The sequence below is a fragment of the Octopus sinensis genome, linkage group LG7 (genome assembly GCF_006345805.1).
Source record: "Octopus sinensis linkage group LG7, ASM634580v1, whole genome shotgun sequence".
Classification (NCBI taxonomy): Eukaryota; Metazoa; Mollusca; class Cephalopoda; order Octopoda; family Octopodidae; genus Octopus; species Octopus sinensis.
The window spans coordinates 1751419-1771633 of NC_043003.1; the positions used below are offsets into that span (position 1 = coordinate 1751419).

At 41.4% G+C, this 20215-nt stretch overlaps 1 protein-coding gene across 4 annotated transcripts in view; it reads right to left on the minus strand.

The window, feature by feature from the left end:
- LOC115213839 (tetratricopeptide repeat protein 17) overlaps positions 1-20215 on the minus strand; it is a 137154-nt gene that overhangs the window by 69914 nt on the left and 47025 nt on the right. For 3 of the 4 annotated variants that reach the window (XM_036504445.1, XM_029782766.2, XM_029782767.2), the window contains exons 2-4: positions 13011-13155; positions 10485-10599; positions 3673-3784 (exon numbers count right to left, since the gene is read on the minus strand). In XM_036504445.1, the coding sequence (XP_036360338.1) occupies positions 3673-3784; positions 10485-10599; positions 13011-13155 (372 nt within the window). Of the gene's footprint in view, positions 1-3672; positions 3785-10474; positions 10600-13010; positions 13156-20215 lie in introns of those variants that run through there. The other variant, XM_029782768.2, reaches the window with a different exon arrangement.

Below are 20215 nucleotides of genomic sequence, written 5' to 3' on the forward strand. Positions count from 1 at the left end.
CAGCAGCTGCAGCATGTGTTTTGAAAGGTTCCAGTCGTGTTTTTCTAACTGCAAAGTAAATTTCATTTTCAATAAGTTAATCAACAGAGGTGGGAAATACTAACGGAGTTGTGCAGATTGACCCAAACTGATGAGATTGATGCAAATGAGATCAGTTTGGTTATAGGTGCGTCAAAGTTTGGGTTCTAGAAAGAAATGACCAAGTGACCCAGCACAAAAAAGGGTTTCAGAAGAGAGTGGGGAGGGATGTGGGCAACAGGATTGTAAAGATGATGCGGTTGACGGCGGGGGGGGGGATTGTCCAGTGAAGGCACATGGTTTAATGTTTAGGATATTCAGCTCATATTTGTAAGGTCGTGAGTTCCATTTCTGGCAGCGGTTCATGTCCTTGAGCAAGACACTTTATTTCACTTTATTGCTCCAGTCCACTCAGCTGGCAAAAATTAGTTATACCCGTAATTCAAAGGGTCAACCTTGTCACATTCTGTGCCACGTTGAATCTCCCTGAGAGCTACGTTAAGGGTACACGTGTCTGTGGAGTGCTCGGCCACTTGCACGTTAACTTCACAAGCATGCTGTTCTCTTCATTGGATCAACTGGAACCTTCATCGTCATAATGGACAGAGCCCCAGTTGGGCCCTCTTTTTTCTTTCCCTTTTTTTTTCTTTTTTTTTTCATTAATAGTCTAATAAGAATTTTTGCTTGTTTTCAAAGGGGGATAAGTTTATGAAATGTGTCAGTATTTCTCAGAGTTGTTAGTGACATAAATTAAGTCAAGTGCCTTCAAGTAAAATTCAAAACTGGGTCACAAACTCGATTCACTTAGAAATCACTTCTATTCTACTTAAACAGTCTAAAGCTAGACACATACATATCTGTTTCTAAGGTAACCAGCTCAGCTGACATTGGTTGGAGGGGGGGTGTGAAAACTGACACTTGTACAACGTAGTACTTCAAACAAATGAATGGATGAAAACTGAACCACAAAAGGAGAGTCTGTGGACTTTGAGAAAGTACATGTGGTAGTGAAGATGATGAAATAACACTTAGATGCAAGGAGTGGGGGTCTCTGAGTCTTTGTTTTCTTCCTTCAAGTTCCTGTTATAAGCACAATGTTAGTATTGTCTTCAAACTGATCAAATACAAAAGAAATATATAAGACATATAGGTGCAGGCATGGCTGTGAGGCTTAGAAGCTGGCTTTGGAACCGTGTGGTTTCAGGTTCAATCTCAGGGCACAGCACTTTGGGAAAGTGTCTTCTACCATAGTCCCAAGCCAGCCAACTCCTTGTGAGTGAATTTAGTAGACAGAAACTGTGTGGAAGCCTTATTGACAGTGGCTTTGAAGTTATGGCTTAACTGGCCAAAACTTCAAGTCATTGTCAATAGTATTCTTGTTTAAGACTGGGTTGCCTGATTGGCTCTTGTGCTGCTGGAATGTAAAAAGCACCATCCAAATGTGGCCGATGCCAGTGACCCCTGATTGGCTCCCATGCTGGTGGAACGTAAAAAGCACCATACAAATGTGGCCAATGCCAGTGACCCCTGACTGTCTCCTGTGCTGGTGGCACGTAAAAAACACCCACTACACTCTCGGAGTGGTTGGTGTTAGGAAGGGCATCCAGCTGTAGAAACCTCGCCAGATCAGATTGGAGCCTGGTGCAGCCACTGGCTCTCCAGACTGTAGTCGAACTGTCCAACCCATGCCAGCACGGAAAATGGATGTTAACCCTTTCGTTACCAAACTGCCCAAAGCCGCCCGAAAAAAATTTTGGCTAAGGTGACCAAACCGCCCAAACCCGCCTGTATTTACTTATTCATATTTAAATGAGAATATCAGAGCAAATCTCTTTAGTACATTCGTGAAAACAAGTGATTATACTTCGTAAACAGTTCATCTACAGTTTTGTACAACGATCGAAGTGTAATTTTAATTCTGTGAATTTTGGGAGATTTTTTTCCGAAATTTGTTCCTATTGTGTTTTCAAAATTTGTAATTCTGACAAAAAATGGATACGAATTTCATAATATCAAGCAGCGAGTCAGAATTTGAAGGATTTTCTACTGAAGACCTTCATAAATCTAACTCTATGACTGAAAAAAGCATGTGGTATTTGATAATGAATCTGATGTTTCATTTTCCGAAAGTGAAAACAGTGAATCCGAGAGCTCTGACAACGATAAAGAAAATGAATTGGCACCTGAATGGAGTGAAAATTTAAAAACTGTTTCTTTCGGTGATTTTTCTGAAGAAACTGGACCAAGCCACAGACTTTCTCAGGAGAGTAAAGCCTTAGACTATTTCCTTTTACTTTTTTGAATGAGCCTATTTGAAATCATTACGGCGGAAATGAACCATTACGCTAAATGTAAACAAAGCGAAAGAAACGATAGTTAGTGGTTTCCCACAACCTTAAATGAAATTAAGACTATTTTGCCATAAATATTATTATGGGTATCAGAAAGTTACCCAGAATAACAAATTCTATCGTAAAATTTTGTTGTATACCCAATTGAATATTAGCTAATAACCCATTTTCTATAGCGATGTTTGAACAAAATTTTAATAATTTTATATATTGTTGAATTTACCTGTATCTACCTGCAATTAGAGTCACTTTGTGACAAAAATTATAGTATAGAATTGGTTGAGAATATTTCATTAAATTATCTTCCAAAAATCAGATTAATATATCGATAAATAAAAAAGTTATAGTTGTTTAATGAAACCAGACTAAATTTATGATTATGTTAGAAATTAATTGAAACACATAAGGGGTGTATTTTGGTCAGAAATATAGTAACGAAAGGGTTAAATGATGATGATGAACTCTTTGCAGTTCTGTAAATTCAAAAACGTGATGAGAGACTTGTCAGTGGTAGAAACAACCAATGGTAGGTGCTTTCTATCTGGAAGAAAACTTACTGTAATATTCAAACAACTCAGGTTATTTGAACCAGTTACGAGAGATAGGGAGAGAGAGAGAGAGAGAGAGAGAGAGAGAGAGAGAGAGAGAGAGAGAGAGAGAGAGAGAGAGTAAAGTGAAGGCACAGAGTGCAGGAACGTGAATTACAAATATATTTGAGTGTTGGGCCTCAGGGAGGTGAGGTGGCTGAGTTCCTTTTGAGTGTTGGGCTTCATGGAGGCAATGACTGAGACCTTTGGCATTATGTCGTGCTTCAGCAGAAGACCCATCAAGCCAAGCAAAATCGCAGTTGTGGCAGATACCAGTGTCACGCAAATTGGCACCCATGACAGTGGCATATAAAAGCACCCACTACACTCTCGAAGTGGTTGGCATTAGGAAGATTATCCAGCTGTAGTAAAACCATGCCAACTTAGACTGGAGTCTGGTGCAGCCTTCCAGCGTGCCAGCCCAGTCAAATCATCCAACCCATACCAACATGGACAACGGAAATTAAATGATGATGATGATGATGATGATGATGATGATGATGAATACCACATATTTCCTATGCTATGCCACATCAACTCCAGATGGCAGCACCCATCTGTCACACAGCTCAGAAGCAAACCAATTTTACAGTTGCCTGCTTTCACGGTAACAATGTTCAGGTGTAAAAATGACTTTTTCAAACAACACAAAGACATTCCACTTTCTTAGCAATGTCCAACTGGCAGCATCCAGTAGTAAATGATTCTCCACTCACCTCAAGATGTTCGAATGCATGGATGCTGTAGTGAAGATCTGTCACTTGGGTACAATCAGGGGGAAGAGGTTTGTTACTTGGCACAGCTTTGAAATCAATATGTTCCTCTTGTCTACAAGAAATAAAGAAAAGAAAACAAAAAAATGAGAGAATAAAACTAAAAAGAATGTCAGAAGAGAGTTATTTGCAGAAATGTTGTTTATTATTAACGAGCTGTTTATTATAACGAGCTGTTTATTATAACGAGCTGGCAGAATCATTAGCATGCTGGAAAAAATGCTGAGCGATATTTCGTTCCTCTTTGTGTCTCGAGATCAAATTCTGCCGAGATCAATTTTGTTTTTCATCCTTTTGGGACCAATAAAATCCCAGTCAGGTACTGGGGTCGATGTAATCGACTAGCCCCCTCCCCCCCGGTAGTGTCGGCTATAGCCTAGTCACCCATATAGTTAATCAGGTGATACATGAAGGAGTCATACCCAATGACTGGTGTAGCAGCATAATAGTCAACTGCTACAAAGGTAAAGGTGACGCCCTAGATACAAATAACTACAGAGGTATCAAGCTGTTGGATCAAGTGATGAAGGTTACGGAGAGGGTCATAGCCCAACTAATTAGAGAGAGAGTTAGTTTAGATGAGATGCAGTTTGGGTTTGTGCCAGGGAAAAGTACTACTGATGCTATATTCCTGGTAAGGCAGCTGCAGGAGAAATACCTAGCCAAAGATAAGGCCCTGTACCTGGCTTTTGTTGACATGGAGAAAGCCTTCGACAGGGTCCCCCGATCCCTTATCTGGTGGGCAATGAGGAAACTAGGATAGATGAATGGTTAGCGAGAGCTGTGCGGGCCATGTATAGGGACACTGCTAGTAGGGTGAGGGTTGGAAACGAGTACAGTGAAGAATTCCGGGTAGAGGTAGGAGTCCACCAAGGCTCAGTACTCAGCCCCCTCCTATTTATCATAGTCCTCCAGGCAATAACGGAGGAATTCAAGACAGGATGCCCTTGGGAGCCCCTCTATGCTGATGACCTTGCTCTAATTGCTGAGTCGCTATCAGAACTGGAGGAGAAGTTTCAGGTGTGGAAACAAGGATTAGAATCGAAGGGCCTCAGAGTCAATCTAGCTAAAACCAAAGTCGTAATCAGTAGGAAGGTAGACAAATCACAAACGCCTTCAGGTAGATGGCCCTGCTCGATCTGTAGAAAAGGTGTAGGTAGAAACTCTATAAGATGAACCAAGTGTAAGCTATGGACACATAAGAGGTGCAGCAATGTCAAAGGAAGGCTAACTAGGAAGATGGTTTTTGTATGTGGCAGATGCTCAGGAACAATAAACACTGAAAATGCTCTGAGACCAACTTCCGTCACTTTCCAGGGAGAAAAACTAGAAATAGTTGATAGTTTCCGTTACCTAGGTGACCAAGTCAGCAGCGGGGGCGGGTGTGCTGAAAGTGTAACTGCTAGAGTAAGAATAGCTTGGGCAAAGTTCAGAGAGCTCTTACCTCTGCTGGTGACAAAAGGCCTCTCGCACAGAGTGAAAGGCAGACTGTATGATGCGTGTGTACAAACAGCCATGCTACATGGCAGTGAAACATGGGCAGTGACTGCTGAGGATATGCGTAAGCTCGCAAGAAATGAAGCCAGTATGCTCCGATGGATGTGTAATGTCAGTGTTCATAATCGACAGAGTGTAAGTACCTTGAGAGAAAAGCTGGACCTAAGAAGCATCAGTTGTGGTGTGCAAGAGAGACGATTGTGCTGGTATGGTCATGTGGCGAGAATGGATGAAGATAGTTGTGTGAAAAAGTGCCACACCCTAGCGGTTGAGGGAACCTGTGGAAGAGGCAGACCCAGGAAAACCTGGGACGAGGTGGTGAAGCACGACCTTCGAACTTTAGGTCTCACTGAGGAAATGACTAGAGACCGAGTCCTCTGGAAGTGTGCTGTGCGCGAGAAGACCCGGCAGGACAAGTGAGTCCATAACCCGTGGCCTTCTACTTGGGATGGAGCCAGCCTACGTATGCATACCTTCCCTTCTTGGGACACAAAACTCTACTTGTGAAGACCTGTTGAGGCAAGTGAGGATCAGAATCGAAATCGATCAATGGAAATTGCTGATGTGTTACCAGTGCCGGTGGCATGTCGAAACTCTACTTGTGAGGACCCGTTGAGTCAAGTGAGGATCAGAATGGAAATCGATCAATGGAAATTGCAGATGTGTTACCAGTGCCGGTGGCATGTCGAAACTCTACTTGTGAAGACCCGTTGAGGCAAGTGAGGATCAGAATGGAAATCGATCAATGGAAATTGCAGATGTGTTACCAGTGCCGGTGGCATGTAAGAGAACCTTCCGTTTCGCGACCGTTGCCAGCACCGCCCCGTTTCGTGTCCGTTGCCAGCCTCGCCTGGCCCTTGTGCCGGTGGCACATAAAAAGCACCATCCGTTCGTGACCGTTTGCCAGCTCTGTCTGGCACCTGTGCGGGTGGCACGTAAAAAGCACCCACTACACTCACGGAGTGGTTGGCGTTAGGAAGGGCATCCAGCCGTAGAAACACTGCCAGATATGACTGGGCCTGATGAAGCCTTCTGGCTTCACAGACCCCAGTAGAACCGTCCAACCCATGCTAGCATGGAAAACGGACGCTAAACGACGATGATGATGATGATGATGCCTATAGAAGAAAGCAATAAAGCAATTACAGCAGGAATACAGGTCCAACTCATGCCAGCATGGAAATTAAATGCTAAATGATGACGACGATGATGATGATGAATTGGTAGGATTGTTAGAGAATCAGAAAAAGTACCTTGTGGTATTTGTTCTGGCTCTTTATGTTCTCAGTTCAAAATCCCACCAGAACTGACAAAATAAAAATGCCAGTCAAATGCTGGGGGTCGATGGTATCAATTAATTCCCCTCCCCTCAAAAGTGCAGGTCTTGTGCCTAATCCAGAACATGTGTTTATCTTCATTTATTACAGGGGTGTTGGCATCAAAAAGACACCGTTTTAAATGAACAATAGAATGTAAGGGAAAGAAAGACACCCCAAGTCTGAGACCCTAACTTATCCAAATAACATCTCCAAACACTTCCTCACCTTTTGGCATTCAGGTTACTCTGTCAAATGTAATGTTTTTTCGTTCACATTGTTTTGAATTAATCATGTATTATCTCATAGCTTTGAAATTTTGATGATCTGATTGTTTATTTTAAGAACGACATTGTAGGGTAGGTGTAAGAGGAGAGATCTGGCCAGTTTGAACATAAAAAAGAATATTTTAGCTGGATATAGCCAGTTTAAGTGCTAAAGGGTTAAACACACATAATGATATCGTTTCCTGTTTGGAATATAAACCAGAGTAAAATTTAATAACAAATGGTCAGTGAATGATGAAAATATAAAAGTGAAAAATATTTTTTCTCTTCACTGGTGGGAAGTCAATAGATGTGTGTATATAAATCAGGGCTGTGGAGTCAAAACAAAAAAATTTGACTCCGACTCTGACTCCTCTACTGTTGGCACCTCCGACTCCTCTTTATGTAATTAGGTGATTCTGGTCTACACATCTCACAAAGCGTATGCATACGCTTGTACTCTGAGTAGGCCTTGTATGTTATAACTGGTTTATATTAAAGAGAATAAAGACATTGTGAGTCAGAGAGTTTTACCGACTGCAACTCCACAGCCCTGATATAAATCCATATAAAATATAGATTTGCAACGTGGCAATGTAAACATGAGTGATAATTAGTGCATTAAGTGCAACGGAGCATTGCGACTCTTACAGGAGTGTGCTTTTGTGATCCAAGCACAATCTTTGATCACCCATCCATGCTATCACAGATCAATCTATGATAAGCTTAACACTGTTCACAATTGAGCGTACTATTTGATCACAGACCAGTGATGAATGAATCAGTGATAAATGAGGGTGGATGTAACATGAACAACAGAAGCAGAGTTGATTTCCAAGCCAGAAAGAATGAGACAGAACAACTTCAAAGGTAACTGGCAACGGAAACTCAAGTCAAGGGATTTTATTAAGAAGCTTAATTCTTTACCTTTTACTTGTATCAGTCATTGGACTGTGGCCATGCTGGGGCACCACCTTGAAGAATTTTAATCAAATGAATCAACCCCAGGACTTATTTTCTCCTTTAAAGACCTGATACTTATTCTATCAGTCTTTTTTGCTGAACTGCCAAGTTATGGAGATCTAAACAGGTTCAAGAAATTCTTTCTCATGAAAGGCAAAAGTGTGGCAGCACAGGTGTGGTTGTATGGTTTAAGAAGCTTGCTTCCAAACCATATGGTCTCAGGTTCAGCCTCACTGTGTGGAACTTTGGGCTAGTGTCTCCTACTTTAGTGCCAGAATGACCAAAATCTTGTGAGTGGATTTGGCACATGGAAAACAAAAGAAGCCCATCATATAGGTTTTTGTGTGTGTGTGTTTATATATATCATCATCATCATCCTTTTTTAACGTCCGTTTTCCATGCTGGCATGGGTTGGACGGTTTGGCTGGAGATGGCAAGCCAGGAGGCTGCACCAGGCTCCAATCTGATCTGGCAATGTTTCTACAGCTGGATTGCTCTTCCTAACGCCAACCACTCTGAAAGTGTAGTGGGTGCTTATGTGTAGTGGGTGCACGGGAGCCAGTCAGGCGACACTGGCAACGGCCATGTTTGGATGGTGCTTTTTATGTGTCAGTGGCACAGGAGCCAGTCGGGGCAAAGAGGCTGGCATCAACCATGTTTGGATGGTACTTTTTACATGCCACCAGCATGGGGAGCCAGTTAAGCAGCACTGGCAATGACCCACGCGGGAATAGTGCTTACTGCATGCCACCAGCATGGGAGCCAGTCAGGTGGAACTGGCATCAGTCACAACAACAATTTTCATTTGAGCATGATCGTTACCGCGTCGCCTTACTAGCACTTGTGCTGGTGGCACATGAAACATTTGAACGAGGTCGTCGCCAGTGCCGCTGGACTGGCTCCTGTGCAGGTGGCACATAAAAAGCACCATTTGGGCATGGCCGTTGCCAGTACTACCAAACTGGCCCTCATGCCGGTGGCACGTAAAAGCACCCTCTAAACTCTCGGAGTGGGTGGCATTAGGAAAGGCATCCAGCTGTAGAAACTCAGCCAGATCAGATTGGAGTCTGGTTCGCCAGACCTCAGTCAAATCGTCCAACCCATGCTAGCATGGAAAGCGGACATTAAACGATGATGATGATGATGATGATGATGTGATTTGATGTTGATGTACTTGACTCCATAGGTCTCATCACCATCACGTGATGGCTGTTAACGAGTATCACTCTCATACAAGCAATGTTGTTCACTTCCAGTCTTCCACGAAAAATATGTCTTAGCCACGAGGGAGTATTACTTTGATTTGTTACAGGTGTGGGTCAGTGGCAGGAAGGGTGTCTGGTCATAGGAAATCTGCCCCAACAAATTGTCTAACCCAGTCGAGCATGGAAAAGGGGATATTAAATAATGATGATGATGATAAAACAAACTTAATTATTAAATGACCTAATTTACCCCAAAGTATGGTAAATATCAAAGCAAACAGGTTTAAGTTGAACAGGGAACAAAACTTTCATGTGTGCTCACCGAAATAAAGTGGGAAGTAAATATGTTATACAAAATAAAAAACAAAAATAAACACTAATCTTATTCACCAAAAGAGTCTAATAAATTTTTTTTAAATGCGTTAAAAAATAAAAGTGGGAAAAGTTTAGAAAAAATATTGAAATAATTGATCTTGGTACTAATGTTAGATGAGCCAACTTGAAAAACTAGGAGGGCAACTGAAAAAAAATTGTGTAAAACAAAAATAATGAAATAAAAAACAAGTAGAAAATTCACAAAAAGAATAATACAATCAAGTATTTTAGCAATTGGAAGGCTCCCAGAATTGATTAAAACCTGCAGTTATTAATTGCAATTAGAATACTTAACAGCAATCAATGGATTGTGAAAAGAGAAGACAAGAATCAATACTCGGTTGATTAATACAAAAATATTACAAGTCTCAAAAACTGCAGATCAATATAATGCTATTAATCATCATCATCACCATCATCGTTGTCATTTTAATGTCCACTTTCCCAGGCTTGCAAGGGTGGACAGAATTTCTTGAGGTGGACTTCATGCTCTTTCTATTGCCTACAAGCCAGTTAATATTTCCTATGGCTGGACATATTTTTCATGGAAGACTAGGAACAAACAACGTCGCTTGTAGGGTGGTGATGCTCATTTACAACCATCCATCTACCAAATCCACTCACAAGACTTTGATTGGCCAAAGGCTATAGAAGACATTAACCAGAGTATCACGCAGTGGAATTGAGCTCGGAACCAAGTGGTTGGGAAAGGAGCTTCTTAACCACCCAACCAAGCCTAGAGTTTCTGAATATTTAATGTCTTCTATAGCCTTTGGCCAATCAAAGTCTTGTGAGTGGATTTGGTAGATGGAAACTGAAAGAAGCCCATGTGTGTGTGTGTACCCTTGTGTAGACATCATGTGATGGTTGTAAATGAGCATCACCACCCTACAAGCGACGTTGTTTGTTCCTAGTCTTCCATGAAAAATTGGTTCACCAATATGCCCTGTCTTTGTAATATGAAAAATGTGAAACTTAGAAGATAAGTTGTCAGTGATAAAACTAATTAGCATAGGATAAATACATTGGTTTGGATTATGTAAATTAGAGAAAAATGTTCAAACACAAAAGACAAGTTTTAGGAAACTTACAAGATTTAAGGTTAGAAATGAGTGAATCTAACCTGAACATACCTGATCCCCTTGTTTTCTAAAGGCAGGACAGTACTAATATAAAGATCAAACTCTGGCAACGGTTTACCAACAGCGATGCAGTCTGGCTCAGATCGATAAAATCTCTGCTCCAGGTCTGGAAACCACAAAGAAAACATTGACAAAAGTTCAAACAGTGATAAACATTCGTTTTCATAAATCAGACACATGTTGTTTTAGCATCGTTTACATTCGTCATGGCTACCCCAGTTGGAAAAAGAGACAGAGAGGGAGAAAGTGTGAGAGGGGGGGAGAGAGAGAGAGAGAGAGAGAGATAGTGAAAATGTTTTACTTGGTTACATTTCCAATAGTAAGCTTTAAAACCTGAGAGATAAAGAGAGGCGATATGGCTAGGTTCTACTTCAGGATAATATCAGCATCATCATTGTTTAACGTCCGCTTTCCATGCTGGCATGGATTGGACGGTTTGACTTAGGACTGGCGAGCCAGAGGGCTGCATCAGGCCCCAATCTGATCTGGCACGGTTTCTACATATATAATTAATTAAATATAAGTTATCAATTTATGAGGTTCACAGTTCATTTGAAGATCAAAATTCTGCTCCTACCCCTATTTTTTTCTGCCTGTCAAGTTACTCGGATACTTTACTAATACCAGTTGTATGGAAAAAAGCACCCAGTATGCACTGGGTACATTTTAGGATGGAAACTGAACTGAAGAAACCACGCCAAGCTGACACCGGAGCTCAGTATTGGCCTGCAGCTTGCTGGGTCCTGTCAAACTGTCCAAGCCATGCCAGCATGGAAAACAGACATTAAATGATGATGATGATCATTGTTTAATATCCATGCTAGCAAAGGGTGGGACGGTTTCACAAGAGCTGGCCAGGTAGAAGCCTGCACCAGACTCCTGTGACCGTTTTGGCAGGATTTTGACAGCTGGATGCCCCTCCTAACACCAACCACTCAACAGAGTGGACTGAGTGCTTTTAATGTGGCACAAGCACAGGCGAGGTCAGTTTTGGTAAGGTTTTTTACAGCTGGATGCCCTTCCAAATGCCAACCAATTTACAGTGTGGACTGGGTGCTTTTACTTGGCCCCTGCTCTGTCAGGGTCACCAAGTACCTTGCAAAACAAAAACAAAAACATAATGGAAAAAACTTTGAAAAGGGGGTGGGGGGAGATTGGAGGCGGTGTTCTTGTGTTGGATGCTGAAAGGTTATAGTGAGACGGAAAAACAGAAACAGGTGTCTTGCTGTAGAGGAGGTACAAGGTTACCTGGCCAGAGAGAGAGAGAGAGAGAGAGGATGACTTTAAAACACAATATATGCATAATAGTTAGAAAGCAGGGAACATGGCTTCTTAGGCTCTTTAAAGTTGTCAAATGAGAGTGGCAGGTTGAGGTTATAGAGATAAACTCTTCCTTTTAAACTGTAGCAGCTTTAACAGTCAGGGGTAAACTATAAGGAGAGGTTGAAGGTCTGAAAAAGAATGATTAAATCAAAGTGTTTAGAATAAGATACAAGAAGTAGGCTGAGGTGAGAACGATTGAGTTAGTAATGTAAGAGAAATGAAGGCTGTTCTAATAACAGTGAAAAAAAACAAACAAACAAACAAACAAAAAGAAACCTAGTTCAAATGTGGGTCAGTGTTTAAGTGAATGTGGGTCAGTGTGACTCTGATCATCCAGCAGTTCACCACACTGCTGTCTGTGGTTCATTGTAGGAAGCATGTCAGACAGGCTACACAAGCAATGATCAGGGCTCAGCTCTAAACGAGAACACCTGTGCCCAATGGTATTCAAGCCCTAATTAACTTGTTCTCCTCTCAGACATTATACATCAAATCTACTTTGTCCAATATGTATGTCTCTCTCTCTTTACAAGATAGGAGAGTGTAATTTGAAGGATATTTGGTTGCTATTTCCAGAAGCTTGTGTGTGTGCACAGAGCTTCTTTCTCTGGCTTGTCTAGTCTATAATAGAATTTATCTTGCAAAGACCCATCAAGCCAAGTGAAATTGTAGTTGTGGCCGATGCCAATGTCACATACCTGGCACGTGAAAAGCACCCACTACACTCTTGGAGTGGTTGGCATCAGGAAGGGCATCCAGCTGTAGAAGACCATGCCAAATCAGATTGGAACCTGGTGCAGCTCTCCAGCTTACCAGTTTTCAGTCAAACCGTCCAACTCATGCCAGCATGGAAAGTGGACGTTAAACGATGATGATGATGATGATGATTTGTGCTTTGTAAAGACTGAGCAGCTGTTCAGGGCGTAAGGACATAATGAGTTTTTATTCTAAAAGGGAACTACTTAAGATTTTTAAGCAAGTTTTAACCTGAAACTCATTAGAACAATGACAAACCCATGGACATAGAAGTATATACACAGCAGATACACATGTTCGTACGGACACACCCCACCCCCACATCCTGGATTTGTCTCGTGTGACATAAACATCCCCACTACTGCCTAAGCTCTACCAATTCAAAGACATGGCAACACACACCATTTACACGATGTGAAAGGAATATAGAAAACCTACCAGTGTCGCGATCTTCACTTTTATCAATTTCATCCTTTCGACTCAACAGTTCCTTTTTCAAGTTATCCAACATCACTGCTCTTTCTTCTTGTTTCATGAAGGCCACCAAATCATATGGTCTTCGCATATTAAATACTGTATCAACCTAAGAAAAAAATTTTTTTAAAAAAACATACAAAAGAATTAAAAAATAGAATTTCTTCTTTTCTCTTCCTTCAAAATATATTCCCTACAAATGTATGCTTCCAGCCTGCTGCTACTGCTGCTACTGCTGCTGGCTGGAACGAAATGGAAATAGAAATCCCGATTTGTTTAATTCCGGGATTCTCTGGTGGCCTCTTTCTTGCATTTTGGCATCCTTTACATACACACTATATCGCTAAAACGTGTCGCTGTTTTTTTGTCCCCTATTTCATTCAAAGAATAACAAAGAAATTTCAAGGAATGACAAAGCACAACTACCTATCCTTGCCCACTACTGCTCAGCTATTGTTTACCTATCTGCCATGGTGAACCCATTAACCATATTATATCCCTATTCATATGGGGCTAAAAAATAAGCAACCTTTTCTCTCTGAATTTTCTTTTGGTGATACACCCGGCTCGAGAAGACCTGCCGAAGCCAAGTGGGATTGTAGTCGTGGCTGATGCTGGTGTCACGTAACTGGCAACCATGCCAGTGGCACGTAAAAAGCACCCACTATGCTCTTGGAGTGGTTGGCATTAGGAAGGGCATCCAGCTGAAGAAACTATGCTGAATCAGATTGGAACCTGGTGCAGCTCCTCAGTTTACCAGTTTTCAGTCAAAACGTCCAACCCATGCCAGCATGGAAAACAGACGTTAAATAACAATGATGACCAATGCCTTAAAAGTGAAGTTGGTAGATAGAAACTGTGTTGTAGCCCCTTATATAGTTCTATATTTAAGAGATGAGGAATTATGTACACTATTTACATTTGACGGATATTTGCCCTCATCTTCTTTGTTATCACAAAGTTTTGGCTGATATACCCTCCAGCCTTCATCAGGTGTCTTGGGGAAATTTTGAATAATAATAATAATAATAAAATTAGCAGCAGCAGCAGCAGCGGCGACGACGACGACGACGACAACAATAACAACGAAAAATACCATAGGAATGAGAACCCAGTTTCGAAATTTCCCCAAGACACCTGATGAAGGCTGGAGGGTATATCAGCCAAAACGTTGTGATAACAACAAACAAGATGAGGACAAATATACACCAAGTGTAAATAATGTAAATAAAACCCATTTTTTTTCCTCTGTCTTCCCTTCTCTGGATCTTTCCTTCTCCTATGTTTCCGACGAAGAGCTCCGCTCGAAACGTTAAACCCTCTTTCTTTCCTTCTTTCCTGAGCGTCCAATAATACTTTATTTGTTCCACGTCCTCGCGTTGTTGTGTTTTTTTTTGTGCTTTCTTGTTTGGATTAACTTTATATATATATATATATATATATAGGTGTAAGGGTAGCTGCGTGGTAAGGAGCTTGCTTCTCAATGAAGCACATGGTTCTGATTTCAGCCCCATTGTGTGGGACCCGGGGCAAGCGTCTTCTACTATAGCCTCAGGCTAACCAAAGCCTTGTAAATGGATTTAGTACACAGAAACTGAAAGAAGACTTTGGTGTGTGTGTGTGTGTGTGTGTGTGTGTGTGTGTGTGTGTGTGTGTGTGTCTGTCTGTTTGTGTCTGTCCCCCACCACTGCTTGACCACTAGTGTTGGTGTGTTTATGTCCCCATAACTTAGTGGTTCAGCAAAAGATACAGCCTTAAAAGAAAAATTAGTGGAGGGATCAATACATTTGACTAAAAATGCTTTAAGGCAGTGCCCCAACATGGCCACAGTCTAGCAAAAGATAAAAGACACACAGTGAGATTCTTTCAGTTTCTCATTTCTTTATTGCCCACAAGGGGCTAAACATAGAAGGGACAAACAAGGACAGACAAAGAGATTAAGCCGATTACACTGACCCCAGTGCATGACTGGTATTTAATCTATCGACCCCGAAAGGATGAAAGGCAAAGTTGACCTCGGCGGAATTTGAATTCAGAATGTGACAGCAGACGAAATACTGCTAAGCATTTTGCCTGGCGTGTAACGTTTCTGCCAACTTGCCGCCTTCTTCTCAGCTTCTGGCAACCAAATCTACTCACAAGGCTTTGATCAGCTCAGGGCCATAACAGAAGATACTTGTCTGAGATATCACACAACGGAACCCAAAAGCAGTCGGCTGAGGAAAGTCCACAACTTTTAAATATTTCAGAAATAAATACAACAGTTATGTATTCAGCCAAATTTACAATTCAACTTCCGATTCACTAATAACTGCTCTGTCCCCAAATCCAGTTTATCAACTCAACACCAGTAACAAAGGGCCACAGTTCAGTGACCCCTTTTATGGTTTTGTTCAAGTTTTTTCATGCTAAACGCCACATTAGCTTAATAGTTAATGTTACACCAAACCCACAGCTAGCACTTGAACTTGTCAGGCCCCTCTCACAGCCAAGGGTGTCATTGATAACCTAAGCCAAAAGGATACCCTGGGGTGTTAACCTGACAAGTTCTGAGATACTTTGCTGGCTGTGGGGTTAAGAAGCTCACTTTGCAACCATGTAGTTCTGGGCCCAGTCTCACTGTGGGCAAGTTTTCTATGGTAGCTCCAGGCCAAACAATTACACTGTAAGAGAATTTGGTAGACAGAAACTGTGAGGAAGCCCATCATGTATACATATGTGTGTGTGTGTGTAATAATGTTGTAAGGTTCATAAACAACAGGTGGACCTGTGTAGTTGCCAACTGATATCCAAGAGATTGGAAGAGGGCACTTGGAAGACAACTGGTGCAATCATGAAAGACCTGGAAGTGTATTGTGGCCAACGATGTAGAACATCTGATAGTTTACCTGATACACTGATATATGTGTGTGTGTGTGTTTGTTTGTTCACCCCACTGCATGACAACTGGTGTTGGTTTCTTTACAACCCTGTGACTTAGCATTCCAGTAGATTATATAGCAGACTTAAAAAACCAGCCCTAGGGTTGATGTGATCAACTAAACCCTTCAAGATGAGGCCCCATCATGGCTGCAATCCAATGATTGAAAGAAGTAAAGGACAAAAGACGACAGACAGACAGACTTCAAAAAACTGTCTTCCAGCTCAGAAGACATTTAAGTTTTAATGAATGCCTTTCTTTTCCCTCACACTCTTTTCCTCTCCCCTCTTCCATGCCTTATTATATCTTCTTAACTTATTCTCCAGTAACTATTAGCAACCAAGGAGTTTTCTTTACCAAACTTTTCTTTCCTTTTCCCATTCATTTTCCCCAATGCTGATCCCTGATGGCATCCCCTCTGACTTTTGCATCATTCAGCCATAACTAGTCCTAATATTGTGTTTTATGCTAAAACTGACTGGATCCAGCCTCTCACACCTACCCTACAATGTCATTCTCCAAATATTCAATCACATCCTTGAAATCTTGAAGCTACAAAACAATGCCCAATTAATTCAAAACAATGTGAAGAAATAAGCATTCTATTTCACAAAGAAATGTGAAAGCTAAAGGGTTAATGTATGTTTTTAGCAATTAAATCTACATTGTATTTACTTTTTAATGGTGGGCATGGCAAGATGGATGCTGAGCTTGCTTTGCAACCACAAGGTTTCACTAAAAGAATAAACATGTTTACATATTTCAAACAGTTTTTGTGGTGTACACATACAAAGCTGACATGAAAACTAAATAAAAAGTTAAGATGTTTTTTGGCAATGAAGCCACATCTATGTTACTTCCAAGGTATAAGGGATGTTGAACCATAACCCCCCTCTCAGGGGGTTGTGGTTCAGCCTTCATACTAAAGAACAACGTAGATTAAGTGAAGCGATATTAAGACCCCCAGCTGGGAACATTGGTGGCTCCATCTGGCTTGAGTACAAGTGTTGAATGTTAAGGCTAAAAACTTTGTTTGCTGGTTCATAGTACAGCAGTAAGTATTCTGAAGTCAGTCAATAAACAAAATGTAGGTTCAATTCTTCAATGGATGTGTAATGTCAGAGTGCAACAAAGTACAAATGTGCTGAGAGAAAAATTGGGCATAAAGGGCATCAGATGTGGTGTGCAGGGGAGAAGACTGCACCGGTGTGGTCATGTGATGCGAATGGATAAGGACAGTTGTATACAGAAGGTCTAATCGCTAAGCATGGAAGGGACCTGGAGAAGAAGAGCCAGGAAGGTGTAGAATGAAATGGTGAAGACTGACCTCAAGGTGTCGAGCCTCTCAGAAGAGTTGATGGAAGACCAAGCTGAATGGTAACATACCGTGTTTGAGAAGACCCGTCCGTCTAAGCCGAAATGAGGTTCTGCCAAGCCTTCTCACACCCCCTCTTCTGCATTACTCTATTTCCTTCTTTCACTTCCCGCTCCACTGAACTGTTGCTATCCACTGCATCCAACTCATTCCCAACCTCTAGTCATCTCTCACACTATTTTCCCTCAGTACACTTTTCTACACATCCACCTTCTCAGTTCTTCTATCCCCTCTTGTCTCATATCCACCTTATACCTGGATTTCGCCCCCCCCCTCTCTCGCTCTCTCTCACTTTCCAGGTGGGTAAATATGTATTCACCTCTTCAGCAAGACACCTAATCTTCTATCATAGCTGGAGGGTCTTATTTTGCAAGTACTTGCTGAACTCACAGGTGCCAATTCCAGGTGAAAGGCATCCAGAAAACTCTGTTAAGTGGTTGGCATTAGAAACCACACCCAAGCGAAAACAGAACCTGGCAGTGCCTTCTTGCTTGTCTGTTCTCGTTGAACCATCTAACTCAGTGCTTCTTAAATTATGGGTTGTGACCCCAAACGGGGTTGCAAAGTGAAATGCTGGGGCCGTGAAAATTGAATTCAAACATTTGAATTTCAGTTTATATGTTATTCCACAAATTTCAGTTTATTTCTGAAATGGCATCACACGTTCTTTTGTCGTTTAGCACCACATACCTATGTGAAACGACTTGTTCAGCTTTAACCCTTATTAAAACCAAATATCGTTCAACGCTGAAAAACATTGAAGACACTTTACGTCCAACAGTGTCAAATATTACTCCAAGGATTTGTTATGCAGCAAAAAACCAGGAACATCCGTCACACTGGGTTTTACTTTGGTTTATTTTTGGACTTGAAACAAATCCTAAAACTACTCTTATTTTGACAAATAATATAACTCTTTTTTTTTTATGTAACTTGTGCAGCAAAGAACTGAATGATCTATGTATTTATTTGTATGTTTTATTTCATATTTAATATCTGGGATCACGAAACATCGCGTGATGAAAATTTGGGTAATGAATGAAAAAAGTGTAAGAAGTGCTGATCTAACCCATGCCGGCATGGAAAGGGGGACATTAAATGATAATGATGATGATCAAATTACAATTATATTAGCATTAGGTAAAACAGTTTGAGGAACCAAGGAGCCAGTATAAACTCAATGGGTTGGTGTAGAACCAATATATGTTGCACAGCACAAAAAAAGAAAAAAACAATTTGGCTTCAAAACAAGAGAGAGAGAATATGAAAGAAGTCAATAATAGATATGAACACGGATGTGGTTGAGAAGGAAGTCTTGAGGCAGATATTCTCAATGCATGATAAGAGATTGTTGATATCCAGAGGAAAGCATGTCTGTGTGTGTGTGTGTGTGTGTGTGTGTGTGTGTGTGCATCTGTGTATATCAAAAGCACAAAAAAATTCAAATTCTGCTTCTATTTATTCCTAAAACTGATTAAACTACAAACTGCCATAATAAATTGTGCATACACACATGTATCATATATATATATATGGGGGTGGAGGGTGCAATGGCCCAGTGGTTAGGGTAGCGGACGCACGGTTGTAGGATCATGGTTTGAGCGAAAACACCTAAAGCTCTATGAGGCTCCAGCAGGGGTGGTAGCGAACCCTGTTGTATTCTTTCACCACCACTTTCTCTCACTCTTTCTTCCTGTTTCTGTTGTACCTGTATTTCAAAGGGGTCAGCCTTGTCACAGTCAGTGTCACGCTGAATCTCTCTGAGAACTACGTTAAGGGTACACGTGTCTGTGGAGTGCTCAGCCACTTGCATGTTAATTTCACGAGTAGGCCGTTCCTTGGAGTGGTTGGTGTTAGGAAGGGCATCCAGCTGTAGAAACCTTGCCAGATAATACTGGAGCGCAGTGCAGCCTCCTGGCTTGCTAGTCTTCAATCAAACTGTCCAACCCATGCCAGCATGGAAAGCAGACGTTAAAAGATGACGATGATGATGCTATATACATATATATATAAAAACCTCTGTCAGTTATGACGACGAGGGTCCTAGCTGATATAATCAACAGAATAGATTGCTCATGAAATTAAGGTGCAAGTGGCTGAGCACTCCACAGACATACTCTTTTACACTTTTACTTGTTTCAGTCATTTGACTGCGGCCATGCTGGAGCACCGCCTTTAATCGAGCAACTCGACCCCGGGACTTATGCTTTTGTACGCCCAGTACTTATTCTATCAGTTTCTTTTGCCGAACTGCTAAGTAACGGGACATAAACACACATTTTCCATCGGTTGGTCAGTTTGACTGAGGTCTGGAGAGCCAGTGGCTGCATCAAGCTCCAATCTGATTTTTACAATGCTTCTACAGCTGGATGCACTTCCTAATGTCAACCACTCTGAGAGTGTAGTGGGTGCTTTTTACGTGCCACTGGCACAGAAGCCAGTCAGGTGGGCCTGGCATCGATCACATTTGGATTGTGTTTTTTATGTACCACCGGCACAAGGGCCAGTCAGCAGGTACTGGCATCAACCACATTTGGATGGTGCTATATATATATATATATATATATATATATATATAGTGAAGTCCATGAAGGTGTCAGTAGATCCAGTGGTAATCCGGGTGGAGTGCTGGTATGTGGATGAGGAGAAGTGCTGAAAATTCAGGAAGTGGTTCAGAAATGCAAGTCCAAAGGGCAGGAAATTCAGTCAAGGTCAAACTTGAGTAACCACGTGAGCGTATATAACATAGAGTTGAAATTTATAGAAAAACAAAAGAGAAAGAGAGGTGTATGAACAAAGAACAAGTGTATTAGTTTGACTCTCAGGAAAGGAATATATGTCAAACTAACATATTTGCTTGTTCTTTGTTCATAC